This window comes from Tyto alba, unplaced genomic scaffold (genome assembly GCF_018691265.1).
Source record: "Tyto alba isolate M040663 unplaced genomic scaffold, T.alba_DEE_v4.0 Super-Scaffold_33, whole genome shotgun sequence".
Classification (NCBI taxonomy): domain Eukaryota; kingdom Metazoa; phylum Chordata; class Aves; order Strigiformes; family Tytonidae; genus Tyto; species Tyto alba.
The window spans coordinates 14,900,482-14,923,890 of NW_024881308.1; the positions used below are offsets into that span (position 1 = coordinate 14,900,482).

General features: G+C 49.6%; 1 protein-coding gene across 3 annotated transcripts; it reads left to right on the forward strand.

Annotated features, from left to right (window-relative positions):
- The first annotated feature begins 1,080 nt into the window (after positions 1-1,080).
- SLC17A9 (solute carrier family 17 member 9) lies at positions 1,081-23,020 on the forward strand. Of its 3 annotated transcripts, XR_004409628.2 has the most exons (14): positions 1,081-1,287; positions 10,506-10,703; positions 12,306-12,445; positions 13,119-13,218; positions 13,981-14,111; positions 14,940-15,036; positions 15,962-16,058; positions 18,153-18,240; positions 18,525-18,559; positions 19,126-19,241; positions 19,712-19,767; positions 20,124-20,153; positions 20,268-20,998; positions 22,576-22,661. XR_004409628.2 is itself a non-coding variant. In XM_033010457.2 (13 exons), exons 1-13 carry the CDS (start codon positions 1,196-1,198, stop codon positions 20,429-20,431), a joined length of 1,344 nt encoding a protein of 447 aa, XP_032866348.2. In that variant the 5' UTR covers positions 1,081-1,195; the 3' UTR covers positions 20,432-22,689. The 3 variants fall into 3 exon arrangements, 2 of the variants coding, with proteins under 2 accessions (XP_032866348.2, XP_032866347.2); XM_033010457.2 differs by having other exon boundaries at positions 20,268-22,689; XM_033010456.2 differs by lacking the exon at positions 20,268-20,998 and having other exon boundaries at positions 1,082-1,287; positions 22,576-23,020.
- Positions 23,021-23,409: the final 389 nt, after the last annotated feature.

Below are 23,409 nucleotides of genomic sequence, written 5' to 3' on the forward strand. Positions count from 1 at the left end.
GCTTTTGTCAGCCCTGGCAACCTCCTCCTGGACTTGTCTCTTTGTGCATGAGGAACCTTTTTGCCACTTCACTAAGGTTCAGCTCAATAATACTGTTACAGCTCTTGATTTAAGTAGCTAACTTCTCTTCAGGGCCCTGCCGTGTATTCCTGGTGGGAGAAGAAGGGGCGAGTTAGCTAAACATGAGTCTGCTGCAGGCTTAATTTCAGGGAGCATTTCCAGGCTGCTGGCTGCAGGAGTAGCAGCTGGGAGATGCCTGCCCTGCACCTGCACCCTGGCCTTTTTGGCGCAGCCCAGAAGCTCTGGTACCTTTCCCAGGGGCCAGGGACGACCTTGGTCAGGCTGAGCGGGAGCTTCCTCCAGCCTCCGCTGCCCTGGAGTTTGGCTGTGCCCCCATCCGAGCGACTGTCGGCCACCGAATCACCTGAACTGTGTCTTAACAAAGCGCCTCCGCCTGCGCACTCATATTCCTGAAGTGAGTCCTCGTTTTGCACCGAGATAACCATCATTTTAATTATCTATTTCCATAAAGGAGTCTGATTATCTCTCCCAGGTACTTACAGCAAGGCAGCAGCTCTACCCAACAGAGTTAAATCAGACTCTACAAAATATGGATTATTCCCGTTTATTTTCTCTTTAAATTATTTGGATGGGAATATCGTATTCAGTTCTCATCCTTAAAAAGCAGACGCACAGAGACTTTTCTGCCGGCACACCGATGAAAGCTGGAGGAGCAGGGGGCTGTCTCGCCACCAGCGCCAGGAGTGTCGTGCTTCCCAGGTGTTGGGGGGGAGAGGAGTAGACCCCGCTTAACCCCCCTCTATTAACCCCGAAAGATTTTGCCGAGGAGGGTGGGAGTATTTACCGGAGGAAAAGGGGAGGGGGGGGGGAGAGACCCCCGCAAGTTTGCGGGTGATGGGTGGGAGCAAACGACGCCCGCCGCGGGCCGGGCACGCTGGGGCCGCGGGTTCGAGGCTGCCCCCGGCGCGGGCAGCGGCCAGCGCGGGGTGGGGGGGGGGCCCGGCCGCGTTACGAGCGGCGGGACTTCCCGGAACGGCGCGGCGGGAGGCGGCGGGGAGGCGCTGACACGTGGCCGCGATCGGCGAAGGGGGAGGGAGCCGGCGGCCGCCGCCGCGATGTGAAGCGGGGGAGGCGGAAGGCGCCGCCCGCATGGCCGCGGGTGCCGGCGGCAGGAATGGGGCCGGTGGGCAGCGCCGAGCACGGCCCCCGGGCCGCGCAGCACGACGGCCCGAGGAGGGATGGCGGCGGGGACCCGTACTGGTCCAGGTAAGGCTAAAGCCGCTCACCCTCTCGCAGCGCTCGGCCGGGACCCCCCCCCCCACACAAACAACCCCCCATCCCCCGGCGGGTCCCCCTCCCGGGACCCCCCGCCGAGGTCGAGGTCAACCGGAGACCCCCTTCCCTCCGCCACCTCCTGATGCAGCTCCTGGGAAAGATGCAGCATCGGGATGGAGGCAGCTTGAAGCGTTCCCCGGAGGGGCGGTTTCGGGAGGTGCTCGGTGCTCCCCGCCGGGCCGCTGCCCCCCAAGACCCTCCTGCCGCGGGGGTGCAGGAGAGCGGGACCGGGGGACACGGTCCCACCGCCCTGGGCAGCCCCCGCCGTCTCACCCCGCCGGGCTCCAACAGAGACAGGAGAGGAAAGGGGGAAGATACGGAATTACTGTGAAAGTCGGGGAAAAAAAAAAAAAAAAAAAAAAAGTAAGTCTATTGAGCTTATTTCTGGCCTGGAGTCAGTTATTTAAACATGCCGTTAAAACCACTACGAGGTTCTTATCAAAGTGTTCCAGGAGGGATGTTTGTACTGGTGATAGTAATTAATTAAGATAAAGTCTGGAATAGTAGCAGGGCAGCAGCTAAGCGGCATGAACTGTTCTTCAAGTTAAGTAATTAAAATACTTAAAAATACTATTAAGCCCAAAGTGACTACTTTTAACAGTAGAGGTGTAAGCAAACGCAGGGCGCTTCTGCGTCTGGAGCGGAGGCTGCGAGTCGGGGACCGAGCTGGGATACCTGGGGCAGCGCCGCTCCTCTCTGCCGCCCCGGGAAGTCACCCAGCATCTCGGCCTCGGGATCTGCCGCTTCTACCATCCGAGGTGGGGTGAGACGGTGATTCAGAAGTGCCGCGGGGCAGCTGGAAGTGATGGTCAGAGGTTTTTCCGAACTGGGAGCCCCTGGACTTCACCGTGTGGCCTCCGCGCTTTTGAAGTTTGGTTTGGGGTCCCGGCTCCCCTTCACCTTGGGAGCCGGTGTGGCCCCGTGGAGAGCTCACCCCATCAGGAGAGTGGGGGGACAGCCGTGGGGGCAGGTGGCATCGGTGCCAACGCCCAGGAATGCGAGGCTGAGGGGAGGAATTGCCCCTTCCAGCAGCAATTAGCCGCTGGAGAAACTGAGGTTGATTGACAATCTCTTCCTGCACTGGCAGGAGGCTGATAGCTGGCTTTAAACTGCTGTCCCGAAGGAGACTTTTCTTGCAGACAGAGACCTGGAAGGTCAATCAAACCCATGCTAAGTCAAGAGTAAGGGGCAGGTCTCAAAAGCACACCTTTGACACTAGGGTTGCTTAAAATTTTAAGATTCTTTTCCCCCAAAAGCAGTTAGGAAAATTCCTTCGCTCTGTCTCCCCCTTTCTAATTTTTCCCCAAGTCTTTGTGAAATGGGAGTGGTGGGAGAGGAAGATCCTCCCACCAAATTTTCGTGAAGCAAAGTTTCCATTTAGGTGTTTTTCCTCTAGAAAAAAATGTAATACATTTAGCCAGAACAAACCCTCCAGTTTCCCAAATCTCTTAAAAAAATGCAAACCATCTATAACACTTCCCAAAACGGAAGAGATTGATTTATTCACCAAGAGTTACGTATTCTGAAGTGATTCTGACCATCTTAAGTGCTGCTAGTAATTGAAAGAATCTGGTTAATGTGAAAGAGCAGCAGGATAACCATAGCTCCAATCAGATCTTTATCTATACTGCAGTAATTCACAGAAGCAGAGATCACTTCCCTGTTGATTGGTGAAGACGCACATGCATGGTCACAGCCCTTGTTTGGGGAGGTTTTATAGAGGTTTTATGGTCGAAAGTAAACAGGACAGGCAGAGGGTGGGAACGGGAAGGGGGGAGCGGAAAAGGGGAGCAATCCACCAGACCGTGCAAGCAAGTTGGTCAGGTTTTATAAAATGCCTCATTGGATGATTTCAGATCAGTTCGGTGGACAGTTTTTGAACAGCGTATGCAAATAGATAGCTCTCAACATTTCCAAGTAATGAGTTATTGCCATGCAGGCAAGGTTTTATCAAGGAGGGGAAGTGACATGGGTTCTTCTTTCATGCTCCATCAAAAGACATGCCAGGCAGCCTTCCAAGGTCTGTCTGCACCGTCAGTGCAAGGAGAGATAAACAGTTATCTTGGCAGGTTTATTTGTCCATCTTTGTTCACTCTGCTTCTTCTTTTGTCCTCCCTTTTTTCAGCTGGCTTTTCCTTCCTCTTCCACTGTTCTTGCCCTACGTTTTATCCTGCCTCTCCGGCTGCCTTTCCCAAATTTTTCTGCAGGTTTCCAATGGCTTTCCTGCAGGTTTCCAACATCTCCTCTTCCTCTTCCAAGAACAACACTCGGGCATTTCTGTTTGGGCGCCTGAAAAAGCCCTCACGTTTGTGTAGCACATCTGGACATTCAGATAGCACTTTTCTAGGGAGATCTTAACGTACCAAAGCAGGAGTCCTCAGGCAGTAGATGTGTTTTAGCATCTCAGGTTTAACTGGGGGAAGACCAAAGCACTGAGAAGAGAAACCTATTGCTGAAGGTTGCACACAAAGCCACCGGCAGATCCAGCAGTAGACATGGGGATCACATTTTGGATGGTGCCTCCAGGAGAGAAATGCCAACACGGAGAAGGCAGTGTGTCCTGGGAAGCAAATGACTCCTGAAACCACTCTGCATCTCCCAAGCTCTGACTACATCTGAAGACCAGGGATTATTATAGCAGTTCCTTTAAGCTCCAGAGATGAAAGGAGTTGTACCACGGCCACAAGCTGGTCTCCAGTCGCCTGTCTGTGTTCTTTGCCCGAAGCTAACGGTCACGTTGTTTTTCTGAGTTCTGTGCCCTGAGCTTTTGTCAACAGTGTTGCAGCTTTAGTTGCATTTTTTTTTCTTTTCTGGTGGTTAGTTTTTTGGGTGGTTTTTTTTTTTTTTTATTTTTTTTTATTGTACTAGTTCCTCACCCTGGTTTTAATCATGCTCTTGCTGAGAACTTTTTTCACATGGAAAAAGTAAGCAAGACATGTGTTTCATTCCTGGCTGAACCCCGTATGCCCTTAGATCAGCGTGCAAAGCACGCGTGCGCTTCATTATTAGATTTTCCCACTGCATCCACCTCGACTTAACAACTATTTCTAGCTCATACGAGCCACTGAAATCTAATTTCATCTTTGCTTTTGCCGAAAGCAAGAAATGAAGAGAGGGAATAAACCCAGAGCCACGCTTGCTGAACACCACTTTGTTGCCATCTGCAGCTCTGCAGAGGGAGTTTGTGCACAGGAGGCTGACAGGAAACCAGCAGCTTTCCCAGCAAAAAAAGCCCTGTGTCCTCTGTGCTGCTCTCGTTGGCTGTTAGCTGGTGGATTGGAAAAAACAAACCCTCCTCTAAACCCCAAAGCTGCTTTTGACAGCGACAAATCATTAGCTTGGAGCCGGTCTGCAGCACGACAAAATCAACTCGAAGAAGGGGGGAAAAAAAAAAAACATAACAAAACAACAAACCTCTCTCTTGGCTTGGTTGGCTAAACCTAAGCATGTTAGATTTTGAAGGGAAGGAGAAATTGTTGTTGAGAAGAACAGAGAGAAGTGAAAGGACTGTCAAACCAGGTTAAAAATAACTACCTGGGTATTATCTCCTCGCACAGGAGTGTCTGCATGACCGCTGTGTTTGTGCCACGTCAGTCAGGCTGTGGTTGTGTTGGAGATTACTGTAAATTAAAGCCATAGGCAGGTAGGCTGGAAAAGAGGATTTTGAAGGGGGATGCTCCCACGGGGCTGGGAATGGGTGACGAGGAGGGAAACGTCCCCAGGCTGCGGTGTGGCAGGCGACCAGGCGTGAGGGGGACTGCAGGCACCGGCTGCCCGTGCTGGGGACGTTCCTCTGGGAGGTGGCCCCAGGCTTGGGTTGCTGGGTGGCCCTGGTTTGGAGCTGGGGGCCCTCCAGCGTGGCTGGAGCTCGGTACCACCACGGGGCTCATCCCTGGGGTCCTTGCAGGGACGAGCGAGCGGGCTGGGGGGCACTGGAGGTGGCTCCAGCTGACGTACCCTCCGGGCATCTTCCCACAGAGCTATTTTCAGGCTCCTTTTACAGAAAAGAACCGAGGTAGAGCTGTCCTGGGTGTGGGCAGCATGCCTGGCTGCCGGTACCTGTGCCCACCTTGGCCATGGAGCAGCTTGGATGCAGATCGGGAGCTGCAGCTCCCAGGTCTTCTCCCACTTCCAATTCCAGTTATGGAAAACACCCACGAACCTCAGGGATGGCTTCTGGCCAAGGGCTGTTGCTGGGACAGACTGTTCGTAGTTTTGCTGTCTAACACAGCTCTCTTACCACCTGAAAATACCCAACGGTCCAGACTTGTGCCTTGAAGGGGGGGGCTAAACTGTAATCTAATTGATAGCCTAAACTGCAGCAAGTCCATTTTAACAGTGACCTGCAGTGTCTGCAAACAGACAAACCTGCAGACTGGGGAAAAGGAGGGAGGCAAGTCAAGAGAAATAAAGTTGAATAAATATTTGCTCTGTGGCATCTACCAGAGAAATTCCTCCAGCAGGAAAACACGCTGCAAATAAAGATACCCTATACTCTCCTTCTACCGTGGGATGGCTCGGCTTGGTTTTATCCCGTTGGGGCTCTCAGGCATCCTTGAAAATCAATTTTAACCACCGTGCCCTTGATGGGGGACCTGTCTGGTTGGTGGGAGCCGGGTCCCAGGGGAATTGCTGGATGCTTCGAAGCAAAGCTGTGACCACCCAGTGCCTGGGGCTGCGTTTGGAGGAGGAGAACCAAGGGACATGAGCCAGGGCTGCTCAAATATAGGGCTGCTGCCGTACAAAAATCCACCCAGGAAGAATCATTAGGGCTTGAGCTAATTATAGTCTGTCTGAGTGGTGGTTGGAGGTTTATGAAGTAGGAAGTGTTTTCTAGCTGCATGGCTGCTTCGCTCGGTTAGGAGGGTCTCAGTGACATGCAGAAGGGATGCACCTGCAGTGCCCGTTTCTTGTAAGCAGAAAGGCATGCCATGTCGGGAGAGCCCAGGGCAGCGAGGAGCCACCCCCCTCACACAGCACCCAATTAAGTTAATTAGGTGGCTCTGGACAAGCTCCCGTGATTCACCCGCCGATGGTTTGGAGGTGGCTGCCCCCTCTCACCGGGATTTCTGCCCCCATGAAGCCGGGGCTTGGCTGGGACCGGCACGGGGTTGTGGGGAGACGCTTGGTCTGTCCACGTGGCTGGTGAGATGGGCACGGTGTCACCAAGGGCTGTGACTTCCTTCAGTCTGACTCAGTTCGGTTATCTCCAGCATGGATTATCTCTACCTCCCTCATCAGTGAAGCCATTAAATTTAATTTGTTAATGCTGGTAAAGCTCCGCTTCTCGGGTGGCTGGTGTTACCTCCAAAACTATTGTTTGATCTGTCATTATTTCATAGATTTTGAAGGAGAGTTTTAATTTTTCCCCTTTGTGCTAGTCGAGGTTTCTCCCATAACCTTTGCTGTTGTTGTTTTGCACTGAGCAGAACACTGACTCATCAGCAGCCTCTGCGATAACTATAATTAGGAGAAAATGCATTTACAAAGCTCTTTCCTCTGATGCAAGCACATCATTGTCCTTGCAGAGAAATAATTCTTGCCATGCTTTCAGGTGGGTGTGGGCAGCAAGTGATTACATTTGACACTCATTATTTGAGTGTATTTTCCTAGCAGGATGTGCTACCTATGGAGCAAGTGGTAGTCTGAAGCCGTCTTTATCCTCCCCTCTTGTTTTGAGCATAAGTCTCTACCAATGCATTTAAATATGTAGGAAAATGATATAAATGTATAGAATGAAGTAGTGATCAAAGAGAGCATTGAGACTGTGTGGTACACCCAGAGACTTATTTAGTGCTTCTGAAACAGAATAAAAGTCAAGAGAAAAATATTCACTGGAGTTTTGTCAAAACATCAGCTGGGGAAGAGGCTTGTCGGGAGAAAGTCTCTGCTTGGCAATTCCTTCCCACTGCTGTCGCTGGGCTGTACTGGGAACGGCGTTGTGCTTTTGCAGAGAGCTGCAGGGCGCTTTGTGCCCGCTCTCAGGCAGGTCAGACTTGTTCCTTGGATAGCCCGGCACTGCTAGCCTGGCTGCCTCCCTCCTCCCACCCCCAAACCCCTCTGCGTGCCCCCAACACAGGGGCCGGGGGCTCGGGTGACTCTGCCCACCTCATCGTGGTGAGAAAAAAGGCTGGGAGCTCACAGCATCCCCCCCACCCTGAAGCCAGAGCTGCTCTGCAGCCTCCTCATTGCTTTTTGGGTTCAATCCATTAGCACCAAACCATGCTCCCCCCACCTGCACCTTCCTTGGACACCGGCATTGCTGCGTGTGGGTTTTGCTTTTCCTAGTTGCAAACACCCACTGGAGGGAACAGACCTTGGAAATTTTATAAAGAGAAGCAGAGTAAAGACTAGTTGAGCTGCACAGGTCTTTTTCCTCCTCCATCTTACACCTTGCATAACCTGTCCTGGTTTTGGCCGGGATAGTTAATTTTCTTCCTAGTAGCTGGTACAGTGCTGTGTTTTGGATTTGGTGTGAGAATAAAGCTGGCAAACACACTGACGTTTTAGCTGTTGCTAAGTAGTGCTTATCCCAAGTCAAGGACTTTTCAGTTTCCCGTGCTCTGCCAGCGAGGAGGGGCACAAGAAGCTGGGAGGGAGCGTGGCCAGGAGAGCTGACCCAAACTGGCCAAAGGGCTGTTCCATCCCATAGGGTGTCACGCTCAGTATATAAACTGGGGGGGAGTTGGCTGGGAGGGGCAGATCGTTGCTCAGGCATCGTTCGGCGGGTGGTGAGCAATTGCACTGTGCATCACTTGTCTGTCTTGGGTTTTATTTATCTCCTTTTTATTATAGTCATTTTCATTACAATTATATTATTATGTTGTTATATTTAATTTAATTTTTGTTATTAAACTGTTCTTACCTCAACCCACGAGTTTTACTTTTTTTTCATTCTCCTCCCCATCCCACCGGGCAGGGGGAGGAATGAGCGAGCGGCTGCGTGGTGTGGTGCTTAGTTGCCGGCTGGGGTTAAACCACAACAACAGCCATACAGGGTTTAGGGCCAGGGAAGAACTGTCAATTTAATATCGCATTAAAATGCTGCTGTGCTCATTAGAATAACTGCTGGGAGAAGAGGGAGAGCTCAGACCTGCTCCAGACAGCGAAAAAGCTCATAAAGGTCTCCCTTTGCTTCAGGGGGAAAAGCACAATTTAGAAAACTATCTTAGCAGCTAAATAATAGGAAATACCTACGCACACAGCAGCCTGCTGCGTTTTAGTTGGACACCTCAATTGTTGCAGGTTCAACAGCTCAAATTAATCAGGGCTGTGCCACTGTAGATAACAGGAGAGATTATGGCCCCAGACTGGCAAGAGCCCATCTCTGCTGGTGCGGAAGCACTGGTTAGGATCGGCCGCTTATACCTGCAGCTGATCTCAAATTGTCTTGAGACAACCCTCCATAATATTTTCCATCTCCCATTCCCCCCCACCTGCCCTCTGGGGGGATTTATACCCCAAAACTCCTGCCCGTATCGTCCTGCTGGGGTTGATCTGACCCGGGTTTGGTTTTGCTCTGCTCTGCTTTGCCAAGCTGAAGCCGGTGGAGTCGCTGCTGCTGGAGCTGGCTGGGGCAGATGATTAAAAAAACAAATCACCTTTGGTGTTTTGTGGAGAATTAAGCTAGGATTGCTGCATATCTTCCTCTCGGCATAAGACCAAGAGAGACTCAGAGTGTTTACCAGGCAGTTCAAATGGCTGAGGCAGGTCAACCCTTGGTTACCTATTCCTCCAGCAGAGATATGTGAGGTTTTCTAGTTCCTGTGTTATTTTGTCCATATGCACAGTAAAGACAGCTCCAACCTTCAAAGCACCAACTGAAACACAGTTCCTCCTGCCAGAGGTTGGCACTGAGCTGCATATCTGCCTTGTTGGGGAACAACAATAAATTCACCTCCAGCGGGCACAGCTGCCCGGTGTGTTTTACTTTTCATTGTTCCTTTGCCTCCCACTGTGACGGGCCATTTGACACGTTTATAAATGGGTTTGTGCTGTGTGGCGTTAGCCTACATTTATCATAATTCCAGTACAGAGAAATAAATGCTCAGTTCAATATAAAAAGTGACTCAGGTTGTTTCCTGCGCAGAAGGTGGGCATGTTTAGTGGGGTGGAAAGCACAGAGGTTAATGCCCTGGTACAGTGAATTCCCCAGTCATCTCTGGAGCAGAGAGAGTCTGTTTGCTCAGTGCTTTGTGCTCTGGCCTCTGGGTATAAAAATAACCAAATACGAATAATACAAATAGTGGGTGTTCTTCCTAACCTTTTAACTCCATAATTCAGGGGCAAAGGGGGACCCAGGCTGACGTTAGTGGGGCTGTGGGAAGGCAGAGGAGTTCACCTACACCCCGGGGCCTGAAGTTTGCAGCAAAATGTGGGTCTCTGCTCCAGAAGCACATCGCTGACTTGGAGCAGGAGAAAGTTGCTTTGCCACTTATTTCCAGCCTGTATCTTCTGCAGGAGCACTTTTCTTGGGGCTGAGTACTCATGTACCAAAACATATATTCTGTTAACATATTACTCATATTATCTTAAACTTCTTATCAGGCCAGGCTGGATTATCTTGCTCCTCTCCCTGGGCTGTTCAGCCCCATCATGTCTTGTCTCTCACTAAAGAATTCCTCCACCTCCCTCCTGTTTAGGAAGGGTAACACACACCCCACCTCCCTTGGGAAATGGGTCGGAATGCCAAATAACAAATGTTTGCTACCAAGACAGTGTGTCTCATGCAAATGATTCTAACCTCATGCACTGACCTTTCCTTTGTTATCCTTATCTTTTAAAGAACAGTTTCAAAAGCTTTTGTTTGGGGAAAAAAGCAAACGGACCAGGTTTTCCCCCCAACTTTCCCTCCATCCACAGTCAGCGATGCCCCAGCAGCCCGTTCTACCTTGCAGCCTGTGGACAGACATCATTTTGCTCTTGGGGTCACAAAGTTTTTGGGATGAAAGTTAGCCTCATTCATAAAAGACACCACATGCGATACGCAGAACCCCTGTGCCACAGAGGGGTTGCGCTGACCTTTATTTTATCAGGACAGACTCAGCTTGCAAGCAAACCAGCCTGACCTGTAAATCCTCGCCGTGCAGGGATCTCCCAGGCAGACCGTTCCGCCCGCCCTTTCCCCATTTTCTTCTCCATCCTTGCAGGACCGAGTCCCGTGTCTGGACGGTGATGTTGCTGCTGGGGACGTGCCTGCTGTACTGCGCCCGCGTCACCGTGCCCATCTGCGCCGTCGCCCTGAGCACCCACTTCAGCTGGGACAAGAAGCAGTCTGGCATCGTGCTCAGCAGCTTCTTCTGGGGCTACTGCTTGACACAGATTATCGGAGGACATATCAGTGACCAGTACTGGAAGTTTTTCTCACGTTTTCCTCTGCTCGGGCTTTGTTAATGACACTTAGCTTGGTTTTGACCTCTCCATGCCAGGTTTGACAGTGGCTGTGCCAAGTTTCACCCTGGGACAGTGATGGGGTGGAAGGGTGAAGCATGTCCATGGGGAGAAGCTTTATGGGGCGCTGCAGGTTGCTCTGGAAGCAGTTGAGGTCTCTCCATCGGCCTCACGCAGGGTCTATAGCTCTGATTCAGAAAGGACATGCATAGTTTTGACTGTCCGATTAGATTCCTGGGTCTTGAAATGGCTGCTGTGCTTCTAGGGCAGTATGCACTGAAGGACTTTGCACAAGCAAACTCCCCAGCAAACACAGGGAGTGTCTATGCGATCATTGCTGCCTCGACAGTTCCTGCAGAGCAGCTGCCAGGAGAAATCCACAGTCATGTTAATGGACACTTAGACCAGCATAAGGGTTTTTTTCGCCTGGAAACAGTGCAGAGCACTTTTATACCAGCATAATTTTTCTGATGGAGGTTGTTTTTAGCACTGGTTCGGTAATTTGAATAAAAAAAGCAAACTCACAAGCTTACATGTTAAGCTGATGAAAGAAACGGTGGGTGTAAAGCAGACTTTATTTCAGAAAAGTGATAAATTCTGGTTCTCTTTGCATAGTTCATAGCTGCTGCTCACTGGGACTGTTATTTGTTCATTGACAAACAGTTTAATCCCAGCAGTGCTGGACAGCCATTTGCCAGGGCTTATAGCAATCACTAACCACCAGAAGAAAATATTTCCTTTTTGCAAGGAATACAGCTTTTTCCTATTTGATCTGCATAGTCTATCTTTGTTTTCAGTTCAGCACCTCCAGTTTTTCCACCCTATGTTCTCATGCAATCTTTCCACAAGCAAGCCCTCATCACAGTTTCTATCATGTTTAGGAAAACCCAAGTGTCTCCATTTTATCATATCAATTAAAAAACAACTTCCCCAGCTAGCTGTAAGGAAAGATCTGAGTAATTACCTGCTTGATTTCCTTTCCCCAGCCGCCCTGTTCTCAGCGAGGAGGGCTTTCCTATGAAATCTTTTGTGAGGAGCACATGCCTGGAAGGAGTACATTATCCATGCAGTGCACTATGCTATTTAATTATGTTCCTTAATGGTTTGCAAGCAAACCGCCTGCGAAAACCCAAATGTTAACAGGCAGAGCTGGTGCAAAAGAGCAGATGGAAGAGAAAACACCGTCGCTGGTTAAAAGCAGCACGGTGGCAGCAGCTTGGGCTTCCCCTCCATCAGAGCCTTGGGTGCATCGGGGCGGTGGTGCCTCTGGGGCTGGTGTGTGCTGGAGCTGTATGGGCAGCACTGGTGGCCAGTGTCCCTGTGAGAGGGATGCCAGCGGCCGGCTGCTGGCTGCCTGCTCCAGGGGAGCAGGGGGTGGGAAGGGAGGAGGTCAGAGCTACTCCCCAGAGGGCTAAAGGTGTTTTGAAGAGAAGAACAGGTTTGACTGAAAGGTTGCTCTTAAAAACAGGATTAACTGGAAAGAACTCTCGAGTCTTGACTGGGGGACTTTGCCCTTTTGCCCTTCCCTTGCTCCTGATAACGTTTTTTCTGTCTTCCAGAATAGGAGGTGAGAAAGTCCTCCTCCTCTCGGCATCAGCCTGGGGGTTCCTCACGGTGCTCACCCCTCTGCTCACCCACATCACTTCTGCCCATCTCGTTTTTATGACCTCCTCCAGGTTCCTTATGGGGTTGCTGCAAGGTGAGACCCCTGTCCGGAGCCCGTGTCCGCGTGTCTGTCTGCCCAGGGGCATCCTTGCAGAGGGGCTTGTGTGCAGTAAATTCTGATGCAAGTCATGTGGTTTGCAGTGCATGAAGCCTTCTCGTGCATGTCCAAGGAATCCTCTGCCTCAGAACTGCCTCCACATCCAAAACTTCCATGGGAAAAAAAATAAGTGACATTTCTAGAGAAAGTCACTGACAAATCATTCCCCTGTAGAAATCTCTCTGCCAAACAGGGGCTGCTGTCTTCTGAAATCATCACTGTTCCTGCTTGTTTTTCCACATTTTACAACTCCTTCAAAGCACTTGGGGAAAATTGGTCCTTACCAAAACTTTTGGATAATTTGGGATGATTTTCCTTCCCTTTTGCTGAGCTGCAGCACTGGGGAACCGTTGGGGTAAGTGCATTGACACCGATGGATTTACAGCAGCAGCAGTGATGATGAAACAGGGGATTATGGCGAAGGCACAAACAAACCTTCCATGGTGTTGGATTCACTTATTTTATTTTATATCACTGTTTTGAATTCACCAAAAGTTTTGTTGCTTTGTCTCGGTGTTTGGCTCCTGCTGGTTCTTTTAAATTTGCTTTTGATTTGCTCATGAGGGCACAGGAGCCTGACAGGTCCCTGTCCTGCTCCTGTTGCTCTCAGGGGTGTATTTCCCATCCCTGGCCAGCCTGCTGTCCCAGAAGGTCCGGGAAAGCGAGCGAGCCTTCACCTACAGCACAGTGGGGACTGGCTCACAGTTTGGGTAAGTTCAAAAAGCTTTGAACAGCGAGTGACAGTGTCTGGACATCATACGTGATGAAATGCCATTAAATAGTTGGAGGCAAAATTCTCAGCCCGAAGTACATGCGGATTCCTGGGTCCTTGAGGATAGTGGCTGCAGCTGAGGAAGCCTCAGGCAGTTGCTGTCGTGTATGTCAAGGATTTATGTTGTTTTGTTTGGTTTGTTTGGTTGTTTTTTTTTCCCCTTTATTTTCAAGCCAGGCTTAGAAGAGTGTTTTGCAACATTTAATTACTATGGGAAACAACCTAATTCATTAGGAAGAACAAGGGTCAGCCCGAGACTAGTCACCTGTCCTCTCTGATAGATGAGGATAATATAACTTTCCCAACTCTGCTAATCTCCATAAGAATTTCCTTTCTAAATGGAAGGGTTGCTTAAAAGCCAAATAGAAATATTACCGTGCTTAATCACTTAGTTTTCCATGGTACTCATTTCTTCTGCTGATTTCTACATCCTCTGAGATACTTTCTGCACACCAGCAGCCTCATTTTCGGTTTTTCCTGCCCGGAATGGATCCCGAGATGCCAGGCAGGGAACAGTGCAGGTTGCAGAGCCACGGGGTGATGGGGCAGGCGGGCAGTGCCCGCACAGGCAGTGACTGACGACTATTTTAAGTGTATTTAGTGACCCCCAGCATCCACCCCACAAAGCATCTCCCATTGAGGTGTGCAGCCCGAATGCTCCTAGCCCCACCTGTACCTCCAAGTGTGGTTTTCCTTGCAGGACGCTGGTGATCGGTGGTGCGGGATCTCTCCTCCTGGACTGGTATGGCTGGGAGAGCGTTTTCTACTTCTCCGGTTTGCTCACTTTGCTCTGGGTTTACTGCACCTGCAAGTACCTCCTGAGTGAGAAAGGTAAATCCGGGTGCCCACACCCCCGGGGCAGCCAGCACTGCTGAGCCTGAGGGACCAGAATGGTGCCTCTCCGTTATTTCCTCCAAATCCTCAGTATTTCCAAGGTCACGCCTGGTTTTACACAAAGAACTTTTGTTCAGATGCCTTCTATAATACACACTGTGTCTCACCCAAGATGCTAAACCCAGAAACAAGGGTTTGAGCACTTGCATTGCTGATTTCCTATTTCAAGACCCACGCTGGATTATATGGCTGTCGAGAGCCTGATCTGACTCCTCGGTACTCTTAAGCACCAGTGAAAACACCAAACAGAGCATGATCTTCAAAGTGGATTAAGCTAAAGCAGGGCAAGATACTTATTCCAAACTAAGAGCATCTACACATAAAGCTTTTAAAAACCAGTTAATCCACAATATCTCTTCCCAAATAACTGTCTGGGAGTAATTCCACACATGGGGAAACCATTACACCTGGTTATAGCATATTAGTGCGAACGCTACATGTAGGAACCCAGCTTATCCAGAGCCAGAGTGTGCCTGGAGCTGCACAAAATCCAAACCTGGCCTCTGCCCAAGGGGTTTTTGTTTAATTATAACAAGAAATATAAAAAATGGATGAAGGTGGCTGGATGGGGAAGTGTGTGGATGCAGTGGAAAAATTCTGGTCAACTTTACAAGGTGTTTTCATGAGCATTCAATGGTGGTATAGCCAGAAAACAAGGGTTAGAAGGAGATTAAAGGTAGTTGTATAGCGATCTCCCAAGGCTGCCTCCAGCTGCACAGAAAATTACTGATCAAAGCTTTCCTGTGTATGTTTTCTCCCCTGCAGAACTCATCATCCCCATGGACTATTTAATGAGAGGCCTCTCAATCTCCAAGCAGACCAAAGTTCCCTGGAAGCAGCTGTTTAAGAAGGCACCGATATGGTAGGCAGCTGCCGTGGCCTCGAGCGTCGGCAGGGCTGGGAGAGCACCCTCCTTCCAGGGCTTTTCTCCTCTCTGCGCTTATTTTTTCTGCTATGCGTGTTTTGTCCATTTATTTATTGGGAAATATTACCAGGTTTTCTAATCCCTTCTATATAAATAAGGAACTAGAAAAGTAAGCATGACAAAAGGCAGTTTATGTTCTGTCCAGAGGAATGTCAGGCTTGAATGTTACCGGCAAATCTTCCTCCTTCACAGGCTGTTCCCTGGATGAGTCCTGTGCTCCTCTGGAGTGACATTCTCCACCCGTCTTGTTAGAAATGCTGCTTGTAATGGGCTCCTAAGAAGTGCTGCTCGGGGCACTGGGTGGCACAAGCTGTGTTCTCTTTGCTGGCGAATCACCTCTTTAACAGCCATTTTTTCTTCAGGATGCCACATTCGGTTCTGAAGCTCATCCAAGCATGTTCCCAAGTGCCATTTAAAGACGGGGAGGAGGGCGATGGGGCTGCAGGGCAGCAAGCCCACTCCTGCCTTGAATAACCATGGAGCATCTGCTGATAGCAAATCCCTAGAAAACCCTAAACAGCACCTCTTGGAGGGACTGGTGGGAAATGCAGCACTGGAAGGGACTGGTGGGAAATGCACTTGCACAATTGCTGCTGCAATTAACCTCGCCTGAAGCCCCGGGGCTGACGTCAGGCACCCGCCCGGGAGCGATGGGATGAGGGCAGTGAAGGAAGGAGCGGTGCTGCGAGTGGCAAGTCAACAGCAGTGGTTATTGATGAAAAAAATCTCAGGAAGCAATTGCAGCGCTGTGAGGGATTTATTTATAGACCAGGAACTGAAATATTGGGTTGCTCGAGTGCCCGTTTCCCACCTAGTGTGACCTGTCACTCCTGATTATTTCCTCTCTGCTGTGTATTTTCAGGGCTGTCATCATCGCTCAGCTTTCTACAGCCAGCACGTTTTTCACTCTTCTCTCCTGGCTGCCAACTTTCTTTAAGGAAACTTTCCCCGAGTCAAAGGTAAGCTGGCTCCGAGACACAGGCATTGCTGGTCTCTGTGCGAATGAGGTCATGCTGGGGACCTGCTGCAAGGGGTTGGTTAGGGAGGAAGATGATGGCAGAGGGATTTTCTGAGGGCAGGCTGGGAGGCAGGAGGAGGTGGGAGGTTTCCCCGCAGGGTTCAGAGCCGTTACCCCCTGCACATACATTTGGAGATGCAAACATTTTCTCTCCACGTAGGCAGAGGCTGGTTTCTAGTTGCTTGTTTAAGGATGCTGAAGTGAGGCAGAGCTGGGGCACCTTCCAGGCAGGGTGGAGAGGATTATATTTGGTTTTTAGATTGCTTTTCTTCTGAGGATGGTTATGAAATGGCACAGAGCTCATGGCATTATGCTGTTGCAAATGACCGTCATTCACTCCTGGGTTTTCACGGGGTTTTTAACTGTACTGGCATTTTATATCTCAGACCTGCCTGCAAAAATGATAATTCCCATTAATAATGTCTACTTCAAAAATACTATAAAAGCTTCCTTCTCCTCAGCACAAATGGTGTTCCCATTTTTTCAGAAACCTAGGCAATACTCATCTGGGCTGAGAACTGGTATTTTGATTTTGTTCTCAGAAACTCAGTCTTTTCCACAATGGCTCTGTTAGGTTTTTATCATTTCCAGAGCTGCTTACAAATGCCTTTTCATATTACGTGTGTAAGGCGCTTTATGGCATACTCGATATTTATATTAAAATCATGTATTAAACCAGCAAACATATTGTTGTGACAAGATCTGTGCACCTCGAGTAATGTGCTTGCGCAGCAGTAATTTACCATCTGTTAAGCATTATATCCCGGTGCCCTTATGTAAGATGCTCTGTATAGCGTCCCTGCGTCTGATAATCGCTTCATACATTTTAATAAAATGGGGCTTGAGGATGCTTGATTTTAAAGGATGGAGGATAATCCTTCATGTGGGAAACCTGTGTCACCTACTGGTCACAGTCCCTTTCTGCAGGCGAGCTGCCTCCACCGCTGCCAGCAGCCCAACCCGGCTGGAGGTGATGGAGGGTTTGGGTTCAGACGGCTCCGGGTGATGGGCTGTAGGGATGAGCCAAAGGTGGTTTGGTGTGTCGGGATTGTCTTGCTGAACAACCCCAGCTGGTGTTTACACATACCAGAGATATCACCCCACAAAGCCCTATGGGGCAACATTTTCGAAAACGGCCAAGACCCAAAGTTTCAAAGGCACCAAAAGCTGCAGGTGGACCCTGGTACTGTTTCCAGGAGCAGCTGAAACAGGATTATTCAAAATGAAGGTTATTCAGCCCTCCTGCACATCCTAAAGCCAGGCAAGGAAGGGAGGGATGCCTGCACGGGGTGACAGGCTCCGAGCAAAGGGGAAGGTGCGGGGGACGGTGGATGGATGAGTAGGTTCAACCAGCTGAGATGAAGCCCAGCTCAACCCGCACCGATTTCAGCTCCTCGTGAGATCTGGGCACCAAAATGCCTCTGAGCAGCTGTAATCCAGATGACCAGTAATCATCTGTGATTACAACTGTAGCAAGCTCGCTTAATTGAAAATAGGCCAAAGTATGTTGCTACCCATCATGTTACCTAATCCTGGCGTCAGAAAATCCAGCTATGTTCCCTCAGATTCACAGTAACGCTGCTAATGAGGTGGAAGCTGATGTCGGAAATTTTACCGGCAGCTTTACTGATGACCCACAGGGCAGAGTAAAATCCACAGCTTGCTTTCCAGGGCTCTGTGGCTCTCTGCCACATCACCTTGCTGAACAGTAAACTTTGACACGTTTAATCCCTCTTTCCCAGAGCAGACGGAGCTTTCTGCCTCTTCCCTGGATGCAGGGTCACGGGGACAGAAGGGAAGGCAACAACCCTACAAATGCTACAGCCCTGTGATGTGCCTGCCACCTTACAGCCTTTGGAATGGTCCAGGGTGTAGCTGAGAGCTTGCTGTGCAAAGAGGGTAGAGATCCTGCAAGAAGCCCTGATCACTTCATTTTTTTTCCCCTTTCTACAGATACCACAGACTATCGAATAAAATATTTGCAAACAGACTCAGCTCTGACAGGAAACCTCTCTTGATTTTTGCTTCCTTTCAGGGTTGGGTGTTTAATGTAGTCCCCTGGCTGGTTGCAATTCCTACAAGCTTGTTCAGTGGATTTCTGTCAGATCATTTAATCAACCAAGGTAAGAGTTCTTCTGGCTTTTCCTCAGCTCTTATTTTATGTTGATGTGGAAAGAGGACCTGGGTAGGAGGAGGTGGGATTGTTGGTAGGGAGAAGACGACCCAGCAAATAGACAATGTGAGGTTGTGCTAAAGCAGGATAAATCCTGCAGGTTCCAAATCCCATCCCTGTGTTCCGGGCTCCCTTTGATCTCAGCCACAACATCCACCTGGAGATGAAATCTGGCCATCTGAACAAGAAGACCTGGTGAGCTGTGCTTAACTGCAACTCTCCTTTCTCTTCCAGGGTACAAAACCATCACCATTCGTAAGTTCATGCAGGTAAGAGTGCCGAAGCCACGGGAGTGACACTTGATCTTCCTGCTGATCTCTGCTTGCGTGGCAGGTTAGACCCGGCGTGGAGCTGGGCTGGTGGTTATAGGTGGAAAGAGGAAAGGGTTTGTAGCTTTGCAGACAGGCTGGTGGTCGGTGTGTATGGGAAATGAAATCCAGAGGAAAACCTGACTGATGAACAGAGCGTGGACCAACAGTAACAGATCACAGAGATTTCTGAGTGCTCCAAAGAGGTTTTCTTTCACAGGCAAAGGCCAACCATACGCTATCCCTCCAAATGACCCTGTAGATACTGAGGAAATAGCAATACAAGGATGAACAGAAATAGAAATTCTGGGTGAGAGCACAGCATATTTTCTCTGTTCAGTAGCATCACATCCCTCTGGACAGACCTCTGACACAGAAAGGCAGGACACCAGCAAAAAAAAGGCTTGAGAAGCACCTGGTGCATACGAGGTCTTGCCATTGTAAAAGGGAACAGCTTGTCCGTGAAAGGAGTCGCTTTCTTCCTTACAGAAAATGTGCTGTGATATTTAACTTTCCCTTTCTTCCAGGTTATTGGTTCTGGCGTCTCAAGCATTTTTGCCTTGTGCCTGGGCCAGACCTCCAGTTTTTGCAAAGCAATAGTGTTTGCCTCTGCCTCTGTTGGGCTTCAGACCTTCAACCACAGGTAACGAGGGTGATAATGGCAGTAGTTGTGGCTCTTAGCTCTTATCCCACGCTTGGCATTTCGGGGTCTCAGAGGAGGCTGCCTCGTCCTGACTGTCAGAGCAAGAACTGGTGCTCATCTGAGCATCGTGTATTGGTCCCTGCAAGGCCACTGGAGTTTAGTGCCCGCTGGGTTGGGAATGATGCAGCAAACCTCTAGTTTGGGGAAGAGCTTGGACCAGCAGGTATTAGGGACATGAAGCAAGAGGGGAATTGCATTTTGGCCCCTCCGACCACTTTGATTTAAATCCTTTTCCTCCTGGGGCTCTCCTGTGCAGCAGCCTCTCAGCCTCTTTTCTCCTTTCTCCTGTCAGTGCCATTTATTGTCCAGGATCCCTTCCTTTTGTTTGACAAACTAAACTCTGTGTCAAGGATGAAAAGGCATTCGTGCTCGGTTAAAACTGCCGTTTTTCCCTCCCTGTTTCTCACCAGTGGCATTTCAGTAAATGTACAGGATCTGGCCCCCTCGTGCGCCGGCTTACTGTTCGGTAAGGATGCCGGTGGGGTTTTGGTTGTGCTGGGAAGGTGGTGTGTGCAGGAGGGGACGTGGTCATCGACGCTAAGGTTTGAGCAGGAGTAGCTCTGTGCAGCACCCACTCTGTATTTGCAGCCTCAGCTTCCTCCGAGGATATACCTGCCACTGCCTGGGCGGGTCACGGGGCGGACATGCCTTTCAATTTGCCAAATGCTTACCTGCCCCAAGGGTGGGGATGAGGAGGAGTGTTGGTTGTCGCAGCCATCAGCGAGGCATTTAGCTGGGCATGCAGAGCGGGGGCCAGGGGGGAGCCGGGATGAAGCTGCTCATGTCTGTGGGTTTCTAATACACAATCCCTTTTCTTTACAGGTGTTGGGAATACGGGTGGAGCCCTCCTAGGTAAAGTACCTTCCTGCAGCAAATCCTTTCCTGGGGGGGACGGTCCTCTCCTCGCAGGCGGGCAGGATCAGGCCCCAGAGTCTTTGCGTTTCTTTCTCTTCTCTCCTGTCCCAGGTGTCATTTGCGTGTACTTGGCTGGCTACCTGATTGAAACAACTGGCTCCTGGATTTCTGTTTTTAACCTGGTGGCTGCTGTTAACAGCATTGGCCTCTGTGCATTCCTCATGTTTGGAGAGGCCCAGAGGGTGGACACAGACTCGGCATATATGGACCTCTAGAGATGAGTCCATCAAGCAGCCAAAGGACAGGAGAGTGTCATGACTATGTGTCATTGTCGCACAAGTGCCAAAGAACATTTTTTTTTTTTTCAGGTGTTTAACAGGAAAAAAATATGCTGAGACCAAGTGCATAATGGGTCTGGATGAAACCCATGGGAGAAAAGAAATTTAGAGTTTATTTTTTGCTCAGGGCATAGCTGACGGCCTGTAGAGCCGTCCAGCTCAGCATCTCCAGTGAGGATACGGCCCGTGTGACCGGTTTGCCCCAGTCCACGTCTAGTGGACAAGTAGCCACGTGGCCAAAGCAGCTTACCCGGCTGGTCACCGAAGGCTCCCGCGGTTTGCAGCTGTGCCCCGGCGCGGTGGCTCGCCGAGGGGAGCTGCTTGGCCGTGCTGGGAGCAGGTCCCTCCGTGCTCTGCCACCCTGGGACCGCAGGGAAGGTGGCCGGCTCTCGGGCTGCCACGCGACACGTGTCCTCTGAACTACATGAAAGGAACAACCCAAACGAATGTACCTCTGACCTTCACCCTCCCTCGCGTGCCTTCATTTTGCGGTCTGCTCGGCAGGTACAAGCCAGGTGTACGTGGGAACGGGTTGTGAGATGAATTCAAGGTTTCCCTTCCCAGGAAGTCTTCCGGCTGGATGTCTGCTGTGGTCCCAGGGGCGTGAGGTTGCATCAATTCTGCCTTCCCCGCGCTTGCGCTGAGCCGGGAGGCTGCCGAGCCGGCTGCTCAAACCAGCTGAGCCCCTTCTTTGCTCAAGGGCAGAGCTCAAGGGCTCCCTCCTCTCCCGGGTCGCTTTAACTCCAGCCCCGAGCCAAGGCAGACCATCTCCAACGTGAGAGCAGAGGAAAGCTGCAGTCAGCCCTGGTCAGGCTTAGCTGGGCTGACCTTGCGGTGCAGGCGCAGCCGAGGAATCCCCTGGGAGCTGTTTTGCCATATGCTGTGAATGTATAGGAGGAACAGGTCATGTTCTGTGCTATGGATCTATACTCCCGAATGCTTTCTGCTTGATTAGATGTGTCCTCCACATGCTCTCAAAGGGGCACAGGAGACTTTCCTAAGAGCCTGCAGTGGGCGGGTTTTCTTTCTACCTTAAGTGTAAAGCAAATTTCTGCATCAGGGATCCATAGTACCGGATGTGTATCCCTGTGGTTCCCTGTGTCAGAGGGAAATACTTGGCTGTACACGCCTCTGAGCCTGAATGTCTTAAGTTATTTATAAATATTTTTAAATTTAAGTACCAAATTCTATATTTTATGGACTTGAGGCCTGATTCTGCATGCTTATTTTACGTGGTACTCCCACCAAAACCCACAGTATTTCTAGAAGGGAAGGATTTACCAGCCTACAGTTTCTGGTTTTGTAGGATCTATTTTAAATATGACATTTCATATTGAAGCAATTCCGTGCTTTTCCTCCCACCCCTTGCTTACAGCCTGAAAGGATCTCTTTGATTTCTCTAATGCTTACCAGAAAACTTCAGCTGAGACTTGGGAGCAGATTTCCTAACGGACCTTGCTGTGCAGGAAAGCTATAGGTTCAGATTCATTGTCCTTAAAAAAAAGAATTATCCCCTGCTTCTCCTTTTGTTTTGGCCAAATTTCTTCTTGGAAGATATGTCAGAGCCACATTAAGTTTCTGAATAGCTGGGTTTATAATGAAAATAATGGCAGCCTTTTAATTGCAGAGACACTAATGGGTGCCACTAAGCTAAGCTGAGCTACTTATTGGGGGGTATTAAGAGATAAAGATACAACTGCCTAATGACTTTGCAAGAGAATATAGGATCAATGTGGCCTGATTGGGAGCCAGAGAGATAAGAAAGTATTTTCTACTCCTTCTGTGCCTTTTTCTCTAAAAGGCTGGTTGCTACCATAGGTACAACCCTGTATCTTGGGTGCTGCAGAACCAGGACACACAAACGCTGCTGGGAAGCCTCTTAAAATCAGCGGGTGAAATGGGGAGGGCACACAGAGCAAATGCAAACCAGGCTTGCCAAAGAGGCCTGAGGCTGTGCAGCCATCTCTGCCAGCCTTGTCCCTTGTCCAGCCTGAGCAGATTGTTTGCACGGCCTTTTCTATAGTGACATAGTTAAAAAAAAAAGGTGCTTTTTTTAAAAAATATTTTCCCTGGCTGTTCAGTGTTGCAGGTCAGGAGCACAAGGAGTGGATTCTGGTTCTCTCTGCTGGTCGCACCATTTCTTGTGGAAGAGTTGATAAGTTTAAACCACTCGCATTGGAACCAGGCAGCTTGGCCACCCCTTGGCTCTGCAAACTGGGGAATTTGGAACGAAGGTCTTCAAAGGAAAGTCAGTGCTGCTGGCTGTGCCTTCTTTGTAAATCCAGCTAACACTTTGGTGGGCTGTCTGGATTATCTGTCTCTCTAAACTGGTTAATAAGTTAAATATTAGAAGTACATTTGAGGTTTGGGTTTCATTATGTTCGTACCTCTTTGGTGAAGTATTGAAACCATTTTACATAGCTGTACTATTATTTTTTTTTGTTTAATCAACGTTGCCAAAGCTTGCTGTCTGAGAGTTTTTGTTATGGAAGAACCTAAAAAAATAAAGGCAGCGAATCATTTGCACACTGTCTGATTTTCCTTCGAATGCAGAGGTGATAATTTGCGTGATCAGTAAGGGACAGACAGACATCAAGTATATTTACTGTGACTAACTCCTTAGGGCTGGTGCGAGAGGACGGGGAGGCTGTGCTGGGAGAATGTCTGGGCTGGCAGATTCTCACAGCAACCTTGTGTGCACTCATATATTGGACCCCAGCTACATCTTCTTCCCACTTATTTTGGAAAAATGCCTGAAAAGATGTCTTCAGCAGAGCTGTGGTGAGTGCAGCATCAGGAGGCATGGCCCAATATTAGTTGGAGTAATAGCACAAACGAAGCACATCTTTGGTCAGGTGGGATAGAGCCCTGCAGACAGCTCACCTGCCACCTGGAGACTCTGCTAAAAAAAAAAA

Coding starts and splice junctions, on each gene's coding strand:
- SLC17A9 (XM_033010456.2), top strand. CDS start 1,196: ATGGGGCCGGTGGGCAGCGCCGAGCACGGCCCCCGGGCCGCGCAGCAC. Junction 18,560..19,125: donor CCATTCGTAAGTTCATGCAG/GTAAGAGTGCCG, acceptor CCTTTCTTCCAG/GTTATTGGTTCTGGCGTCTC. Junction 20,154..22,575: donor TACGGGTGGAGCCCTCCTAG/GTAAAGTACCTT, acceptor CTGGCTGTTCAG/TGTTGCAGGTCAGGAGCACA.